At 31.7% G+C, this 18,319-nt stretch overlaps 1 protein-coding gene across 5 annotated transcripts; it reads right to left on the bottom strand.

Annotated features, from left to right (window-relative positions):
- Positions 1 to 171: 171 nt before the first annotated feature.
- On the bottom strand, positions 172 to 6,064 carry LOC129298049 (uncharacterized). Of its 5 annotated transcripts, none has more exons than XM_054936442.1 (6): positions 5,877 to 6,064; positions 4,221 to 4,282; positions 3,299 to 3,387; positions 2,662 to 3,189; positions 1,792 to 2,132; positions 172 to 727 (listed from the first exon to the last, which is right to left on the bottom strand). In XM_054936442.1, the coding sequence occupies exons 3-6, from the start codon at positions 3,351 to 3,353 to the stop codon at positions 566 to 568; spliced, it is 1,086 nt and encodes a 361-aa protein (XP_054792417.1). In that variant the 5' UTR covers positions 3,354 to 3,387; positions 4,221 to 4,282; positions 5,877 to 6,064; the 3' UTR covers positions 172 to 565. The 5 variants fall into 5 exon arrangements, with proteins under 5 accessions (XP_054792417.1, XP_054792418.1, XP_054792416.1 ...); XM_054936443.1 differs by lacking the exon at positions 5,877 to 6,064 and adding an exon at positions 5,044 to 5,861; XM_054936441.1 differs by lacking the exon at positions 4,221 to 4,282 and having other exon boundaries at positions 3,299 to 3,416.
- Between the last annotated feature and the right edge of the window lie 12,255 nt (positions 6,065 to 18,319).

The raw sequence follows: 18,319 nt of genomic DNA, 5'->3' as shown, positions 1-18,319 counted from the left end.
GCTTGTCCTAAAGATTATGGGGTCCTCCAGGACGCCGCACAGGCGCCGTATGCTGCGCCAGACTCCCAGTCCGTGACAATTAGTCTCATTTAAAGGCATGAAATAAACAACTTAATATAGGTACACATATAACGATCATGTGAAGAACCAGCATCTACCAATGTTGGTATATACTTCAAACCAAATCATTGCATTATAAGCAAAATTTTACTTACAAATCTGGCAATTTGGGCACCAAGCCGCTTATGAAAAGACTCCCTATATAGAAAACAACTAAAAACCCAACCCAAGAAGCGTAGCTAAATTATTAAGAGGAGAAAAAAAAAAAAACTATTTCTAGGCAAAACTATTCTGTGTTTTTCTTAGGGGTTTTGGTAGAGACAAAAGTATCTCCTAAACACACCGAAGAGACACACACATATATATACTTGAGTGGGGTCATCTGAACTCACTGAATATGGACAATTGGACATGTAATCCTAGGACTATGATTGTAGCTACTCTCCTTCACAGAGAAGACGAAGAGATCCACCAATCCAATAGAGGAGAAACTAAGTTGAAACCACTAAAACCTCCAAGCCCTGAACTTCTTTGCAATGACAGGTCGAACATCGTCCACATCGACGAGCGTCTCGAGAAATGGAAGCAAGGACATCAGACAAGAATCAGAAGAGTCGTCAAACCAACTTTCAATTGGAACTCCATTATCAGGCTGCAACCTGAATACCTAAAAACATGAAGACAGACACAGATTTTCAGTATCTTACGCCAATTATCAAAGCAACAGTGACCAATGATGTATGACATCTGGTCAATATTTCACAACACATGTCTGGATAAAGCTGTAATTACCAATTATAACAAAAGAAATACCCAATAGAATAATAAAATTTAAAAAAATTAATTATTTAATCTCCATAGTTTTAATGCAGTTGTATGAACTTTGACTTACTGAAATTCATTTTTTATAATTTTAATTTAATTGTAACTCAATCCCTAATGTTTGACTTGATATAACTTAGTCTCTATAATTTTAGGAATTTAAAATAGCAGTTCCTATATTTTAGAAAATAAAATTATAAAAAAATTAAACTTTAAAAGTTTTTTTTAGTAATTTAAAGTATTAGTCCTTAAATTTCAAAATAAATTTAATCTTTTTAATTGTATCTTCTAAAATAAATTGACCAATGTTTTACATGATTAAAAAAGATTGAGTTACACTAAGTTAAAGTTTAAAAATCGAATTACAACCAACTCAAAATTAAAAAGACCGAATTACAACTAGTCAAAGTTTACACAACTGAGTCAAATCTCCAATAACCAAATGATTATTTTTCCCTAAAATAAAAAATAATAATAAACTCAGAATATTTTTGCCCAAGCAAAGAATCTAGAGGAGCTTCATGAATGTGGAAAAAGATTAGATTTGCCAGTGAATTTATGCTAGACAAAGTATTTTGTTTTGGTAAATGTAATGCTAGATTACAGCCAGGATTTATTGGAGTCAAAAAAGTAATTGCATATGTGATATATTAGGAGAGAATAAGAAGAAAATAAGGGATATATGCAACGAAGCTAAATGAACTCCACATATAACCATACTAATTTATATTAATTTTGACAAAATGTATGGCTTCATAACATGGGATCCAATAAGGCCAGCTGACGTACCATGCTATAGTATCTGACATTAGAATATCTTTTTATAAAATAAATTAATAATTAATATTAACAAATATACTAAAAAGCATGAAAAGGCTTTAACAGAATTGAGATGAGGAAGAAATGCACCTGAGGAGAATTGTCGACTATAAATACTTTTGCCAGGTCAATGCCGAGAACTGTCAAATCTTTAGTGTACACCTCATCTAATAAGATGCATGAATCCCGGTATCTTCTATCAGAGAAAAATTTTCTATCTGGATCGAGAACATCCAGAAGCTTTTCTGCATAACACCTTTGACTAGCCGTAAAAATGATGACTTCAAAAATCTCTGACACTCTTTCCAAAAATACCTCAAGGAAGGGCCTTTTCCGTACATATATAGTTTGGTCCTTGTTATCATTATCATTGAACTGGATTGTGAAGTCAACGCCATAACATGGCTCCCATGTAGAATGGACTAGTGTTTCTATTGAACCAACAAAATATAGAAGTAACAAGTTATTTAAGATATACATATATACATATCAAAACGTCAAAAGAATTTGTTCACGTAACAAAAAACACGTGTTCAACTTTTATGCTAATGCCAATTCTAACTCAGATGAGAAAACATATACTATGCTGGTAATTTACAAAAGCAATCTTATAATAAAGAGGCCTTCCATATTTAAGGAAGAAGCAAGAATAATGCAAATCAAAAGGCAACTTTATAAAGCTTAGACAGTTAAATAAACTCAAGTGGCAATTCTACTATAAAATGTAAAAACTACTGTGGAGAAAAAAATTATCTGCATCACCAAATATGATCCAAAGCCTAAACATGCATCAGAGTGAGCAGTAATATTGATTTTTTATTGTAATGAAGATCATAAATCATGATACAAAAAAGACAACAAAGTAACGGCTCTGGAAAAATTTTCACCCAACCATCGAATGTGATTGAACTAATATGATTAATTTTGACTAAACTAAGATGAAGATCGAAGAGGATTTACCATCCAAATCAAGAACAAGGGTATGCTTCTTTTTGCTTGTTTCCTTGCTTACCAGTGCAGGCAATGAATAAGATTCATCTGACAGGTCAAAAAAACTTTTAATAAAGGACTCTGGATCAGAATAATCGACTTCATTGGAATCAATCTGACAGCGGCTGGCTTCAAATTCTTCATTGGATTTAGTCTGATGGCACATGTAGTGAAACCATGTATTATCAGACATCTGCTGAGTCTCTTCACAAGAAGCCCCATAATGGGAATCTGTTGCCTCCATTGTTTTCTCAAGGGAGGGAAAAAGCATAAATCCGTCTGTGGCGTCATATATCAAATTTGTCCCAGAAAATTCATGATCAGAAAAGATATTGTAATTAACGTTATTGCCAAATAAACCTATCCTGTCAGTAGGAATTTCACTGAAACACAGATCATTTATATAGGGGTCTAAGGCATCTAAGACCCCAGGTGTTTGGCAATCAAAGGAGCTATTGTCATCTGCTAGAGGCGCCACAATGGTTTGCTCTCTAACTACTGCAATATGAGGCCAAAGTAGGCACACTCGTTACAAATAGAAATGCAATACAATAAATCATAAGTGAAATTATATGAAGCAATATGGTTTAAGGTCAGTAGTCAGCACCTGCATCAAATGGGTTGCAGTGGACGTCAGTGGATCCAGTTGAAGGAGAAGACATCGTTCCCAAGCTGGCAGTATGATGGGAAGGAATCCTGCCACCAAGAAACCATCACAATAAGGACTGCCAAACACAGAATATTCACTTTCACATTTATATAAAAGCAATATACAAGTAGTAGCCACTTCTATTGTAGGAATAAAACAGGTCAAACTTCTTCAATAGAAAACTCCAAGTTTCAAGCAATCAATTGGTACACAAATGAATTTCTCACTAATTTCCCACAAGAAATGGATTTTAATAAGGTGACAGAAAAAGCCTATATCTCCAAACCCATTTTTCTAAAGCAACGCTCAAGTGCTATCGTAGTGAGTAGACACAGATGAACTACAGTTAAACATCATAGTTTTCTCGCTCATACCTGGTCAGAAACCTCAGTTATGCAGAGAAGATCAAGTAACACCACAGGAGAAAGATAGATCACGTAAGTTACACGAACCAAAGCAATTTATATAACTTAATACAAATAAACAACGCAGGAAATTTCTATACACACATGATAAACTAGTCTTAGACTACAACTTGTATTTGAAGGTGCTTATGAAATCATGCCCTAACTTTGATCTAGGTCCAGGGGACCAGCTAACACAGTCAACTATTTACTACTTTCTCACTTTTTCCTTTGATAATAATGTCTGTCTTAACCACGCTCCTCCTTCCAGGAAAATATTAAAATCATGCCCATAAATCATAGTGTGCAATCACTGGTAACAATGTAAAGTTGGTCATTAACTCCACATCATTATCCCATTTAAGTGGACAAAAATACTACAGTTGACTGTCTTGAGGCATGAATGCACATGACTAAATCCTTTCATAAATCAACATGTATAGGCAAATAGGCAAATGTAATGAGATGAGCCTAACCAGTTCTCCTATTGAACCCAAATCTCCATCAGATGACAGACAGATCTGTGCCAAAGTTACGTCTGCATTATCAGATATTTGGTTTCTATCATTTTCATGCTCCTTAAAAGGTATTCCGTCTCTAAATCCTACAATAGAATGTCCAATTGAATGATGAATTGCTCTTTTTTCAGGTAATGCCCATGAAAACATGCAACAATTCCATGGAATCGGTTGCCTTTATTCCATAACGATTTTACGGAAATATTCTTTCAATTGGTAGACATAAGGCACAAAACTCACCAAGCTGGAGAGTTTGGGTTGCCATGTCCAAATCTTTTGGTTGACAAGCTACTTGGACCATGGAGGAAGTCATTTTAGATAATTTATTGGACTATATACTTAGGATAACTTCCATCTCTTGCAGGTGTTTTTTATTTAATTTAAGTGCCAGGACCAAATTCCGGGTTCTGAAAAATGATTAAATTCACTCCATTGTATAACATGGAAGATGCTTCTTGTTTGCATTCAAGTCTATACAGCAACCAAACAAAACAAAAGTACGTACATGCATGAACACAGACACGGACACACATATATATATGTTGCAATTTGGTATAATCTTTTTGCAACATATTTTAAGAAAACATAAAAGTAAGAAAACGTGTTGGCGGATATGTCCATCAGCAAGTTTCATGAAAAAATCTAAAATAGAAACCGCATAAGAAACTCTCCAAACAGAAAGTCAACTAAAGATGATGACCGAGATTTAGTTAACTTCAAAAGATCCCTACGAGAAGCCCATTGAAACCCTTTACAATTTCTATTATTTATCACAATTCACCTGAATATCGTTAATTTGCCAGTTCAGTGAATGTCATCCAGGCTAGTGAGTACTCCCAATTCATGGACACTGAAGAGCGCTCATTCAAGTTCACCACTTACCAGAACTCAGCATTCCGACACAAAAGTATTTGAAATCCCGTGTTAAGTTATTTCTAGGCATATCACGCATACACCAAACTCGATTGCAAAACATATCAAGAACAAATTTAAAGCATGACGCTGTATACCAATCTTGAAGAAAATGATTGCATAAAGATTAAAAAATGGGGGAGAAAAGTATATATTTTAATGATTGAATGCAATTCCTTTTTCGTATTTCATTCATCCAGCCCCTTGTTTGAGGATTTTCTGTTTCTTTGCCATAAGCCCAAGATGCAGACAAGTCACGAAACTCTCTAAATCATAAAGATCAAAGAGGCGATTCAACTTAACCCGCTCAGACCAAAAAGGAAAAAAAATGGACCAGCAAAAACAAAAAACGACAAACTCCGTGTCAGCTCTATTCACCCTACGAGGCTAGGCCACGATTCCCAATTAACAGTAAAAGTGAAAACACACCATGAGAGAATCAAAATCAAATTTAAATCGACAAGAAACCAAAATCCTCTGCGAAATAAAACGGCCTCAACTTTCATAAAAAGTATCGAATTTCGGTAACCTCGAGTATCGAAAACTCAAAAACAGAGGGGGGGAAACAATTCACCGAAGCTATAGCTAGCAGCAACCCAAAAAGGCAGCGCTATTTCGAAAAACCTCATACAGAGAGACTAGGCAGAGAATTTACCAGAATATTCACATACAAGCACAAACTGGAAAAAGAAGAACACTTACCCTGAGCTGGGACGATCCTTGTCTTCCTTTCTCTCTTTCCCACCCAATTCAGCACTTCCTTCACTCTCTCTTCCTCCGGAGGCAGAGAGCCGAGGCAGAGAAGAAAGAAGGCGTCAAAGGATGACTCTGACGAACTTGTGGTCGTATATATATACATGGAATTTGGAAGTTCAAATGAAGCGAAGAGGTTCCACCCCAAAAAAAAAAAAAAAAAGTAGACGAGCTCAAAGATGAAGACGAGCGAACGGCAAAAGATTGATAGTTGATACGAAAATCTAACGGCGGATAGAAGAACACGTAGTGATGGCATGTTACACGTCAGCATCTGTGAAGTCCCGTGTGCGCGGACGCAACTGGCGATGCCAGCAAGAACCAGGAAGGGTCATGTCCCTGGGCTCGGAAAAATCCGAGTTTTTTTCGATTTTGACGGAAGAAATCCACTCACACGCACACACGTGCATATGAAGAATATAAAAACTGGTGACTTGGAGGTGTCTTTTCTGTCTTGTGACTATTACCCTTCCTTTGTTCTTATACCTAGAGGTTTTAAAAGAAAAAATTTTGTTAAAAAATATAATATATTTTTAATTAAATTTTAATTTCTATTAAATATATATAATAAATATAAATTTATTCATCAATATGACACTTTTTTAAAAAAATAATAATTATATTTTAAAAAATTAAAAATATTTTATATTTTTTAAACATCCAACTCTTTAAAAAATATTTTATATTTTTAAATAGAGGAAGTAATCATTTAATCTGTATAGGTTTAATTTAATTACAACTCAATTCTTATAATTTTAACTCAATTATAATTTAATTTTTAAATTTTGATTATTACACCTCAATCTTTATAGTTTTAATCATTTAAAATATTAGTCCATATATTTTTAAGAATAAAATTATGTTAAAATTTAGGACTAATATTTTAAATTACTAAACCATTTTAATCTTATAAAGATTAAATTTTTAAAATATTTTTTATCTTATAATTTTATTTTTAAAATATACGGACTAATATTTTAAATGGTTAAAACTATAAGAACTGAGTTGCAAGAGTTTAAATTTAGGAATTGAGTTACAATTGAATTAACGTTTTAAAGATTGAGTTACAGTTAAATTAAAATTATGAGGATTAAATAATTAATCTGACAGTATAAGTGACTTTGCTAAAGTTTATGTAGTATTAATTATTTTATCGCTAAAGATTATGATTATAATTTGATTTGTTGTCCGAAATTCTTTTTCAAGAAGGTTGTAGTTGAAGATTTATCATCAATGATTATAATTGATATTTACTCTCTTCTAAACAAATTTTAAACTATGCATAGAACTCTTCTTCAAGTCAATCTTTTGGAGGTTGATTACTGCGTCTCAACTTCTACTTCTAACTTTACCTTGACTTCTGTTTAATTTCTTTTTCCTTACTTTTTTTTTTTTGCTTCTTACTACTTGCCTTTAAATAAAAAAAATACTTTATTCAAAATATGCCCTTCTTCTTTTTATGAATATCAAAATTTTATGGATTTTCATCTTTCTCTTAGCTCTTCATCTTTTCCTAAATAAACTACCATGATTTCACCATTCATGAGATTTATTTTCCACACAAATTTTTGGCTTTTATTATCCACTATTCCTCCTAAACTAAAATATAAGACATTTGTAATTAATTTACGGTTCTAAAAAATGTTAGTTGAAACCTTAATTTCTTTAAAAAAATTTATCCTTTTAATTTTACCCTCATTAAATACCTTATATAAGTACTTTGATAATAATAATTAAAATTTCAATGCATCATTTTTTTAAAAAAATTAATAAATGAAGTAAGAATATAATTAAAAAATAATTATAAAATTTATTTAATGTTTTATATTGTATACTAAGTAAAGCTTTTAAAAAATACCTTATATTATAGTTTAGTAGAAATATTTAAAAATGATGAGATTTTATATGACAAGTTGTGTCATCAAGACGTCAAATGCCGAGTTATTCAAATAAAGGAAAGTTTAAGGAAAGAAATCTATATCCAAGAGCCTATTATGTGTGTTTGGAGTCCAATTCACCATATTACAGGTCCAATACACTCACATGCACTTGGAGGAGGAAAATTGGGTTATAGTGTTGTGTATTTGAGCCCAAATGAATTTTTTCACTAGACCATGGAAGCTCAAGAACGTAAATAGTCATCCAAACCCACATTTAGACCGTCCAGAAGAGTCTTTATAAGGCCCAGGTCAATGATAGAGAAGTATTACCAAGGTGAGGCTTAAGTGGAATAAAAGATTCTTAAATGAAGACACATGGCACGATATAAAGAGTCCAAGATTAATTAGTACTCATTTATTTATTTCAATTATGATTGAAATTCATTTGCGTGTTGGGTGTTATTTTTCTAATTTTTCTTGTATTTTACTAGGTATATTTTTATTATATTTTTAAAATTAGTCATTTATTAAGATAAAGATCCACTTGTCATTAAATATGGCAATGCACTCAAAAGTAAATAAATTAGGTATAAATTGAATATTTGACACTTTAAAACTTTTTTTATATGAATGCAACACTGGATTAAATTAGTTGGTTCAACCGATAAACCCTCAATTTTTTTTTTTGTTCAAATCGGCCTGGAGCTGATCCAGTCTAACATGGCCTATCTAAAGTTATTTTGGCTAACTTAATGGATTGGACGAGTTATTTGGGTTGTTTTTTTCTTCCAAACAATTTAGATGTCGTTTTGGATTTTTCTTCTTTTCAAGAAATGCTCACAATGAAAGGGATGGAGTTTTTTTTTTTTTTTTTTGGGAAAAAGAAAAGATATGATAAGAAGATTTGGGAAAAAACCATCGAAGGAGGAACGAGAAAAGGCGAGCAACTAGATATAAAAGCCATGACCTTTTTGGCGTTTTCAACTCGATCTGCAATTTCATCGGCGATTAAGACGATTAGAGGAAGATGAATGTTGAGAGGGTTGGAGAAGCCGACGCCTGGCGTGAAGTAAAAGGAAGAGAAGGAGCTTAATATACTGAGAGCACAATGCCATTAATCCACGTTTCCAAGGCTTTTATTGGGATTGTGATTTAGAAGAAAAAACAAATACTACTCGAAGGCTTGAAATAAAATAAAATATCACTCAACTAAATTAAATAATATTTAAAATATTATTATTAACATTAATTATTCAGATTCCTTTCCCATGAATCTAGGATTCATAGTAACTTTTATTATATGCTTTTCCATCTTGGGTATGTAATCTAAATCTGGAATCCTAATATTTTTTTATTTTCAATTATATTTTGATATATGATTTTTTAAATGAATATCATATCATTTTATTATAACTAATCTAACTTTGATTTGACCGCCGATTTAACTTCGATTAAATTACTAACACTAACTCAATGTTTTGACTAATTCAATTTTTAACACCTTGCTTTTTTTCAAAAAATAAAATATAAGAGTTTGTTTGAGCAAATTTAAGTTCTAAACTTTATTTATATAAAATGTTAATGTGATTTTCATAATCTCAATGTAAGTGGGAATGATTAAAATCAGTTTATAAGTGAAGGTTTGAATAAGAGCTTGTAAATATTTCAAATTCAATGTTTAACAAGAAAATAGAGCATAAACTATAATAGCTGAAAAATATAAAGATTTGAAATGAGAGAGAATGCAATATAACTTATCCTAATTTAGTTTTATCCATTTAAACTTATGTATAGTCTTCAAACAATCACTTGAGATTTTTTCACGAGCTTCCACAAGTTTGAACTAGGTACTTATAGGCTATTACAACCCCTTACTATATATTATATTGAGCTTTTCACTCAAAAAAACAACATCTTTATATTACAATGGGGAACCTTTCCTTCTCTTTTTACAATAAGAATGATTCACTCAAAAATTCTCCCGTAAAAGTGAAATGAGTATAATTTGACTCTAATACTCAAATGATAAAGATATTAAAGACATTGGCTCAAGAACATTGTTTTTCATATAACAACAATAGAAAGAACGTAAATATCATAACTCAATGATTTTCAAGCTTAATCTCCTGTTAAAACAAGTTTTGAGTGTTATAGTTATAGCTCATGAAGTGAAATAATTGTTGGAGATATAATATAACCATTGGGTTGAGTATGGAAAGAGTTTCTACGATAAGCATATTTTTTCTGAAAAGTTCATTTAATGTCTATCAGACCTTTAAAACACATGTTGATCAACTAAAATTTGCATGTTTTAGATGGGCATAAGCAAGCTCCTTTATGACACTCTAAAACTCACATATTTGAGTCAAGTCAAAGCACAAGTTTCTCTAAAACTCTAAAACTTGTACGGATACTTTTTAGAACTTGCGTGTTTGAGAAAGACAACATTTTGGAACATAAGATTTAGGATTTTTATCAAGAGTTTGGAAAACTTTGGTTTTAGATTGAAACTTACAAGGATGGGATGATTCAGACTCAAATTGCCATTAGGAATATAAAACTCATGTCTATTAGGCTTAAAACTCATGTGGATTAGAGTTAGAATAATTTTAAGGCTAAAACTCATGTGCAAACAAAATAGATCATGTGTGTATGAGAGATGTTACAGCATAAAATTGTTAAAGACTAACTCATTCAAGACATTACCACAGCTGCCTATCAGGACTGCACTGTCGGCGCCAACCGAGACTAGATAACCTACTTCTATTAAGACTGAACAGCTTGCGACAATAAAGACAAGAATATAGGTGATAATCCAAACTAAACGGTCAACTTCCATGGAGACCAGACCTTCGGTACATACTAGAAGGCCGACTTCTATGGGATTAGAGCATCAACGATAGCTCGACAGGCCCTCAATTTTCATCAGGCGAACTTTTTATTGGGATTGTAACCCGACGATGACTAGGATCAGATGTCCAACTTTCATCAGGATTAAATAGTCAACTTTCACCAGGATTACACCATAGGCGATGACTGGGGCCAGACGGTTGACTTCTATTAAGACCGGACAGTGGACTTCCATCATGCCCAAACTAACGACGATGACCAAGATAGGATGACCGAATTTTACCAAGACCGAACTGATGACAATGACTGAGACTAGACGACCAACTTCAACCAGGGAGGCAAATGGGACTAGATTACTGTTGCCAATTAGGATTGTTCCTATAACCAGGATTAAATAATCGGCTCCCTAATGATTGGATCAATGACTTTGACTGAGATAAGACTGACAACTTCAATCGGGATCAGACCGTTGATGATCCAATCACAGTCGATGCCAGTGATCTAATCTCTCTTATGAGAGGTCATCTGATCCCGATCAGCATAGGACACCCAGTCTTAATAGAAGTTGGCCATCCAGTCTCCATTATCATCGTTAGTTCAATCTTGGTGAAAGTCAACTATCGACATCGGTTAGATCCTGGTGGAAGTCAGTCATTCAGTCTTAATCACAACCATTAATTTAGTTTCGATGAAAGTCAGCCATCAAGTCCTGGTTGTCACCGTCAGTCCAGTCTCAATCATCACCGTTAGTCTAATCTCTATGGAAGTAGGTCGTCTAGTCCTAGTGAAAGTCGGTTATGCCATCTTGATTGTTTCTATCAGTCCAGTCCATGACAATTAGGATTTCTTTTAGCTAGGGTTTTCTAGAGTTTGAGTTTTTTCACCTATTTAAACGTCAACTTATGTATACAAAAAAAAGATAATTGAATAATATTGATCTCTTTTCAAGCTGATATAGCTTGTTTCCATGTATTTCTTGAAGAATACACTTTGATAGCAAGAATTTGATCATCTCTTATGTTTTGGATATATTTAGAGTTTTTTTAAATAGGTTTTCATTGGGTGCCAAGTTTCATATACTTGGTGTTTTTTGTAATGGGCTCTTTAGGTTACAAGCTCAGATCATCTTATCTCGTCCTTTTGAATTATCCTTGGTTCCTTTTTTTTTTTTACTAACCAATTCATAATTTCTAGGTTTTCTAGAACAGGTTCATATTGGATCTACACCATTTATCTTCTCTATCCTAATGTATAAGACAAATTTAGACAAAAATATGCATACAATGAATCTAATTAAATATAATTGACAACATTCTTTTTTTCAAAACAAAAATATAGATTTTCAAAAATACCTTTCATTTAATATTAGGCTTAAATGATTAGAGAGAGAATAATAAGGAGGGAGGGTGGAAAAGTACATTTAATGAAATATTATTATTTTTAGATTGCTTTATATTTTAAGACACTGATCACTTTCAAAATTATCTTACAATTTAAGACTTTCGATATGTAAGGCTATGTTTACAAATAGAGCATGCCATTTGTAATGAGATATTCAAAAATATAAGAAATTATTTCTCTAATCTTTATTGTTTTCTCCTCTATGATTTTCTAGAATTTGCTTTATTTTAAGTTGTTTTTAAATTTATGATATTTATTGGTGGTAAAAATGAAAATCAAAACAATTTGGTGGACTTAGGGGCCTCATCAGTGGACGGGTGAAATTGAATATTGAAAGGGTTGCCAATGGTCAACCTAGGGAGCCAAGATGTGGAGGGCTAGTTGGAAATGAGAATGGAAAGTGATTTAGAGGACTCTATTATTAATGTAATTGAGATTTGCATTTACTATTCCATGTTTGAATAGGTTTTAAGTTGTTGAACCAACTTAATGTAAATAAAGATACTTGAATAATTGGGTTGAATGAGACTCCATAGAGGAATTAATTGGGCTATACTTGGCCCAATCTTGTTGAACAATTGATTTTGCGTCTTAAGACCCATATCTCCCCCATATATTAAAGTTTAGCTTCACTAGCCCATGGCGCAAAACTTCACAACTCTTTAAGCTTTTTTTGTTTTTGAATTAAAGGAATAGGCACTAACAACCTGAGGTGAAAAGTAGGATCAAACTCACAACCTCCCACTACAAGAAAGCTTACACTCTTCAAGCATTATAATAAGAGATTGGTGAAATATATAGTTAGGAAATAAGCAAACTTAGCTTAATATGGGCAAACTTGGGCCAAAAGTTTTTTTACTTTAAAATTAGTCATTTCTTTAAGCTCAACCTTTATTGATTGGATTTAAGGTTAGTGTAATACTTGCCCCGAGTGTTATCCAAAATCACATAATTCAAATAAACTAAGTGTGGTTAAGGAGTTGATCCTCTAACCAACTTAAGAATAAATCATTTAAAACCTTAAAAAAATTATAAGTTCTACCTATAGCGCACGGAAGCAAGCTAGACCAAATGGAATAAAAAGATGTTGTCATGACAGCCCTTTCGGGCCAACTTTCGAGAGGTTTTGTTCTATCATTTGACCTCCGATTAAAGTAATTTTAAAGATCACACGTCACATTCAAAGGGTACTATAAGTGTATCAAAATTTTAAAAGATCCAACGGTCGGATTAAAAATTAAAAATGTTAAAAAATTGGCTATTTTTGCACCATTTTATCATCCGACCTCCGATCGGAGTGATTTCAAATCCCACATGTCACTTTTAAATAGTACTATTAGCATATCAAATTTTGGAAAGATCCAATGAATGGATTAAATTTCGTGCATGTTGCAACATTATTAATTAGTGCTGTCATGATAGTACTTTTATTGTCATGACAGCTCCTCTGGACCAAATTCTGGAGTGCATCGTTTCTCCGTCCGATATCCGATCGACATGATTCCAAAGCCCATACTAATCTTGTAAAAGGTTTTACTTGTGACCCAAAATTTTAGAGAAATCTAATAGTCAGATTAAGATTTGGACACCCATATGCAAAAGTGCAGGTTTTTGATAAAAACCATTTTCAAAATTGTCCAAATCTCATCCTAATAGTCACAAACTTGTGGGAACACTTTAGACACGTCAAATAGGACTAAAAACACCTAATAGAATATTTAAATGGTAGAAAAAACCTTTATACCAAAATTTGACCACTCGGGTGCCATTTCTCAAAATGGACCCTAAACCCCCAAAATGCACAAATCGCACAAGAGTGGCCAAAAACTATTCCAAATATCATATATACATATGAATACATACGCTAAATATTTTCACTTGGCTCAGAGATCTCTGTGGGCCCACGCACCCACTCTCTCTATCCAAGGTATATGTTTGCCCATAACACACCATTTGCAATGCAACCACTTTGCATTTGCTTGTAGAATTACATATATATCAAAATAAATATTTGCTTATAGTGAAAACTTGGTCTACTAAATAAATCCATCAAAACTACATACCATAGCCAAGTTTCCTAGCCACAAGTCTACAAGCAATCAAAAATTCATACACAAGCCATACAATCCACACATACTCACACACATATACATAATCATATCCTACTGGCACCCTAATCCTAAATACATTATAATAGATTTGCTCAAAAGAAAGGGGTTGTGGTTCTTTACAATTCACAAACAACCCCTAGCTCTGCTCCTTTCCCCGTCCTCCACTGGTTCCTTCGCTTGGACCTAGAATATTGAAAAGAAAGGGGTGAGACAACCACAGTCTCAGTAACAGAAAAATCTACATTGATTATTACAAAGAAAGCCATAATCAAATAAATGAATAATAAATTCAATATAGTATAATTTAGCCATTTAAAATGCATGAATGCATGACCTAGGCGGGTATGGCCTTTTATAACCAACAGAATGCCCCCTGGCACTCTTTAACTCGCAGGTAAACCTTATACCTACTTGTACCCCAACAGGCACAAAACATAATCTAAAGTATGATCTAATCCACCAAACTGCCTATGCCCCTTCAACGTGAATCCTGAGCAGTCAAAGCTAACTCCCTCCTAGAGCCAGCCCGACTTACTCTCCATGTAAGGGCTACCTTGGCCTAAGCACTCAACCTCACACTTCATATGTCAGATTCCCTCCCCCATTGAGAGGTGTCGAACAGTCAATACACTAACCACTTTAGTACATTGAGCCCATAATACATAAGGCAACACTAAGTACTGGCAGTATCCCATAGAATATCAAAAGTCCATACCTTCTCATTAGTGAACTTCCACTAAGATCATGCCTTTTATTCGTGTCTACCTTTCCTGAGTATTGACCACTTCAACACTCTAAGGTAATATAACATTTATAAATCTCCCTTAAACGGTTCTTTAGCCTATCTAAGGTACCTTACTTAGTTACACTTCCTTAAGTGCAACTTCTATTCCTTATGATTAAAATACATGTAAACAAATTTCGTTTCCATAAAAATATTGTTGTTAAACAATTAGAAAACATATTTGCACTATAATCAAAGTAGTACCCCATAACCTCTTAAAAAGCACATTTAATCTTTTAAAACATGTAATGCATGATAGCTAGTAATATTTATTCAAAAATAGCTAAAACAAGGTAATAAGAAATATAAATTTTCCTGTTACCTCAACCCTTTGGTACCAAAAGGGTTTCTCTTGCACAAAATAAGACTCGGCTTGTTCCTTAACTTCCAAACAAATTCTACCAACAATTCCTACAACATATGAGTGATCCACATCACTTATCATGTCAAATAGCATTAATGAAGACTATAACTCATACCACACAACTTGGGTCTATGAGCCATAGTCCATCCCAATTGTTCATATATTAAACCAACCATTCACATAGTATCACTTAACTACCAAAACCATTTATTAGCCATCACTAGGTTAATTTCTAATTTATATAATTTTTAATCAATTAAAAACTCTCACTTAGTGTCACCAACTTTCACTATTAGCCCTTATAATTAAAACCAAACCTTAATTTAAATCTTATTGGGCTCAAATAGCAAAATTATAACTAAATCAATAGGCTTAAACCATTGAAGAGCAACAACCAATCTCTCAAGGTTTAATTTATGCCCAAAACACCTCTTTTCATCCAATTATCCACTCAAAATATTAGATCACTATATAAAAATTCAAAACATCCTCCCTAGGATCCAAAGAAAAAAAAGCTTGCAAGAATAAAGCCTTTGGGATTAAAATTTACAAATTTTCTCTCCAAAAATTGAGAAAAACAAAGAGGAAGGGAAGAGGATTGAAGTAGGGAGTTTACCTATCGCGTAGCCGAGCTCGTAACGGCCGTAAAGTCTCCTGAATTCGAGCCTATCTCCCTCTCTTTCTCCTTTCTTCTTCCTATCTCTCTCTCTCATGCATTTCCTTTCTTTTCCTTTTCCTTTTCTGCATTTCTGCATCTGTTTTTCTCTTAAACTGCTGATATTAGACTTTGAAAAAAATTACAATAAAGGGCTCAACATTTTTTATTATAACACAAAAGCCCGGGTCAACTTTGGTAATTTTTTCATAGTTAAAAATCAAATAAAACTAAACTTTTGCTGATAAAAATTTAAACTCTAAACCTCTATCAAATTATTCTAAATTTTAATTTAATTATGGATATTTTATTTTTTTAAATAAATCTAAATCTTAAAATTTTTAGGATGTTATAGTTAGTTTTTTAATATCTTTTATTTTTTTAAATTTTTTAAATTTTAAAATTTAATTTGTATATTATAATAGTACAAATAAATTCTTTATAATATAAATTATAATGTTCTAGAATTAAAAATAAGGAATATAAATCCAAATCTTATAATATAAATATCTCAATTTTCCAGGGTTAAAATAAATAGGAATTTAAATGAGTAGCCCATTCTCTAACATGTTTTTTCAAAGCTTAAATTTGTCAGGTACAAAAACCTTTATATAAAAAAAATAAAATTTCCAAAACTTAAGTCCTAAAGAAATGAGCTTAAGTGGATAACAAGATAAGGTCAAACTGTATTTTCAATAGCTGTAGTTGAAGACAAATTTATAAAAATAAGTTTACAAAACTATTCAATAAAAGTAGAGTCGGTAATTTAGATCGAGCCCGACGGGATAGCTTAAATCCACTCAAAAAATTTAGGATCAAACCCAAAAAAAATGTTATTTTTTTTATTGTTTGTGCCTATTCGGGCTGCCTGAATAGCGCCGAAAAAATTTGGGCCAAGCCCAATCAGGTTTGGGCTTGGCTCAAATAACCGAATTAAAAAATAACTTTTGTAAAAAAATGATAAATATTAATTAATTTTTTAAGTTTTACATCATTTTATACAAAAATACTATATATATAAGTGTTTTAATATAGTTATTTTTTTAAAAAATAAAAATAGTTATATTTCATATTTTTATTATTTTTAATCAATAAAATATCTCAAATTAATATTTAAAATATATTTTAATATTGATTTTAATATTTTAAGACCCAATTTTTGTTAAAAAAATTTGAGTCCTATAAATCATTTGCATATAAAAAAATAATTTTATATTTTTTATAAATTAAGATAATTAATTTTAAAATAAAAATAAAATTAAAAATAATTTTAAAAATAAAATTTAGGCATGTACGAATTTCTGACTCTACTACTAGATAAACATAATAAATAGAATAATATTCTTGAATAATTACTTGGTTATTGTCCATGCTAAATTTGGTTAAAAATTAAAAGTAAACTAGAGTAAGAATCCCTTTTATGTTAGAGTTAAATAATATAAAAAGTTAAAAAATAATAATTTTAAAAAAATAATATTTTACTCATAATTAAATAATTTTTTATATAATATAATGATGAAATTTTTTTTATATTTATAAAAATAAAAAGTACAATTTACCTAAAAGTTATTAAAAACTTAGAATTAATCGGAATAATAATTTTAAGTTAGTAGTCTAACTGTGATTAAATTGAGATCAATTTAATCATAATTAAAATAATATAATTTAATTAAAATATATAAAATATTTATATATGACTATGATAAGAGGAATATTTAAACAATTAAGACATTAATTTATAAGTAAAGGAAACATTCATGAATAAATTATACATAATACAATAAAATAATAGCAGAGCTACTTAAATACAAAGTTGATAAGTTATTTTTTTATTTTATTTTTTTAAAATTAAGATCATATTTTATGCTTAATAGAATTATTTAAAAATTAAAATTGATTCAAAAAATAAAGAAAAAATATTTTTAAAAAGTTTTGGGTATTCGGGCCAGCCTGAATAAGCCCGAAGGTGTTAAAATTGGGTTTGGCTATATGAGCTTTTTAGAAAGGGTAGGATGCTTTAATCCCGATCCGAATAAGTTCAGTCCGAATAAGCCCGACTTACCCGAATTATCGGTTCTAAATAAAAGTACTTAAGTCATCATAGAAAGAATTCCTGAATACATTATATTGTATGTTAGTTTTTTTTAAAAAAAAAAACGTCAAAGCATTTGCAAGACTTTTGTAAAACTGAGGACGTATTTAATCTAAGAAAGGCACATGCGATTCACCGTCGTTGGTGATAATTTTTCAAGAAGCATGGTATGCTTTTCAGAATGGACAAAACTTAAATGCCACATTTATGCACTTTAAGGCCCAAATTGAGTCATATAATGACAAGCTTATTTTT

This window comes from Prosopis cineraria, unplaced genomic scaffold (genome assembly GCF_029017545.1).
Source record: "Prosopis cineraria cultivar Desert tree isolate PC_DT_omini unplaced genomic scaffold, ASM2901754v1 PC692, whole genome shotgun sequence".
Lineage (NCBI taxonomy): Eukaryota > Viridiplantae > Streptophyta > Magnoliopsida > Fabales > Fabaceae > Prosopis > Prosopis cineraria.
The sequence above is the reverse complement of the archived record's forward strand: the minus strand, read 5'-3'. Positions and strand labels throughout refer to the sequence as shown.

Coding starts and splice junctions, on each gene's coding strand:
- LOC129298049 (XM_054936442.1), bottom strand. CDS start 3,353: ATGTCTTCTCCTTCAACTGGATCCACTGACGTCCACTGCAACCCATTT. Junction 3,190..3,298: donor CTGCAACCCATTTGATGCAG/GTGCTGACTACT, acceptor CTCATATTGCAG/TAGTTAGAGAGCAAACCATT. Junction 728..1,791: donor TAGTCGACAATTCTCCTCAG/GTGCATTTCTTC, acceptor TCATGTTTTTAG/GTATTCAGGTTGCAGCCTGA.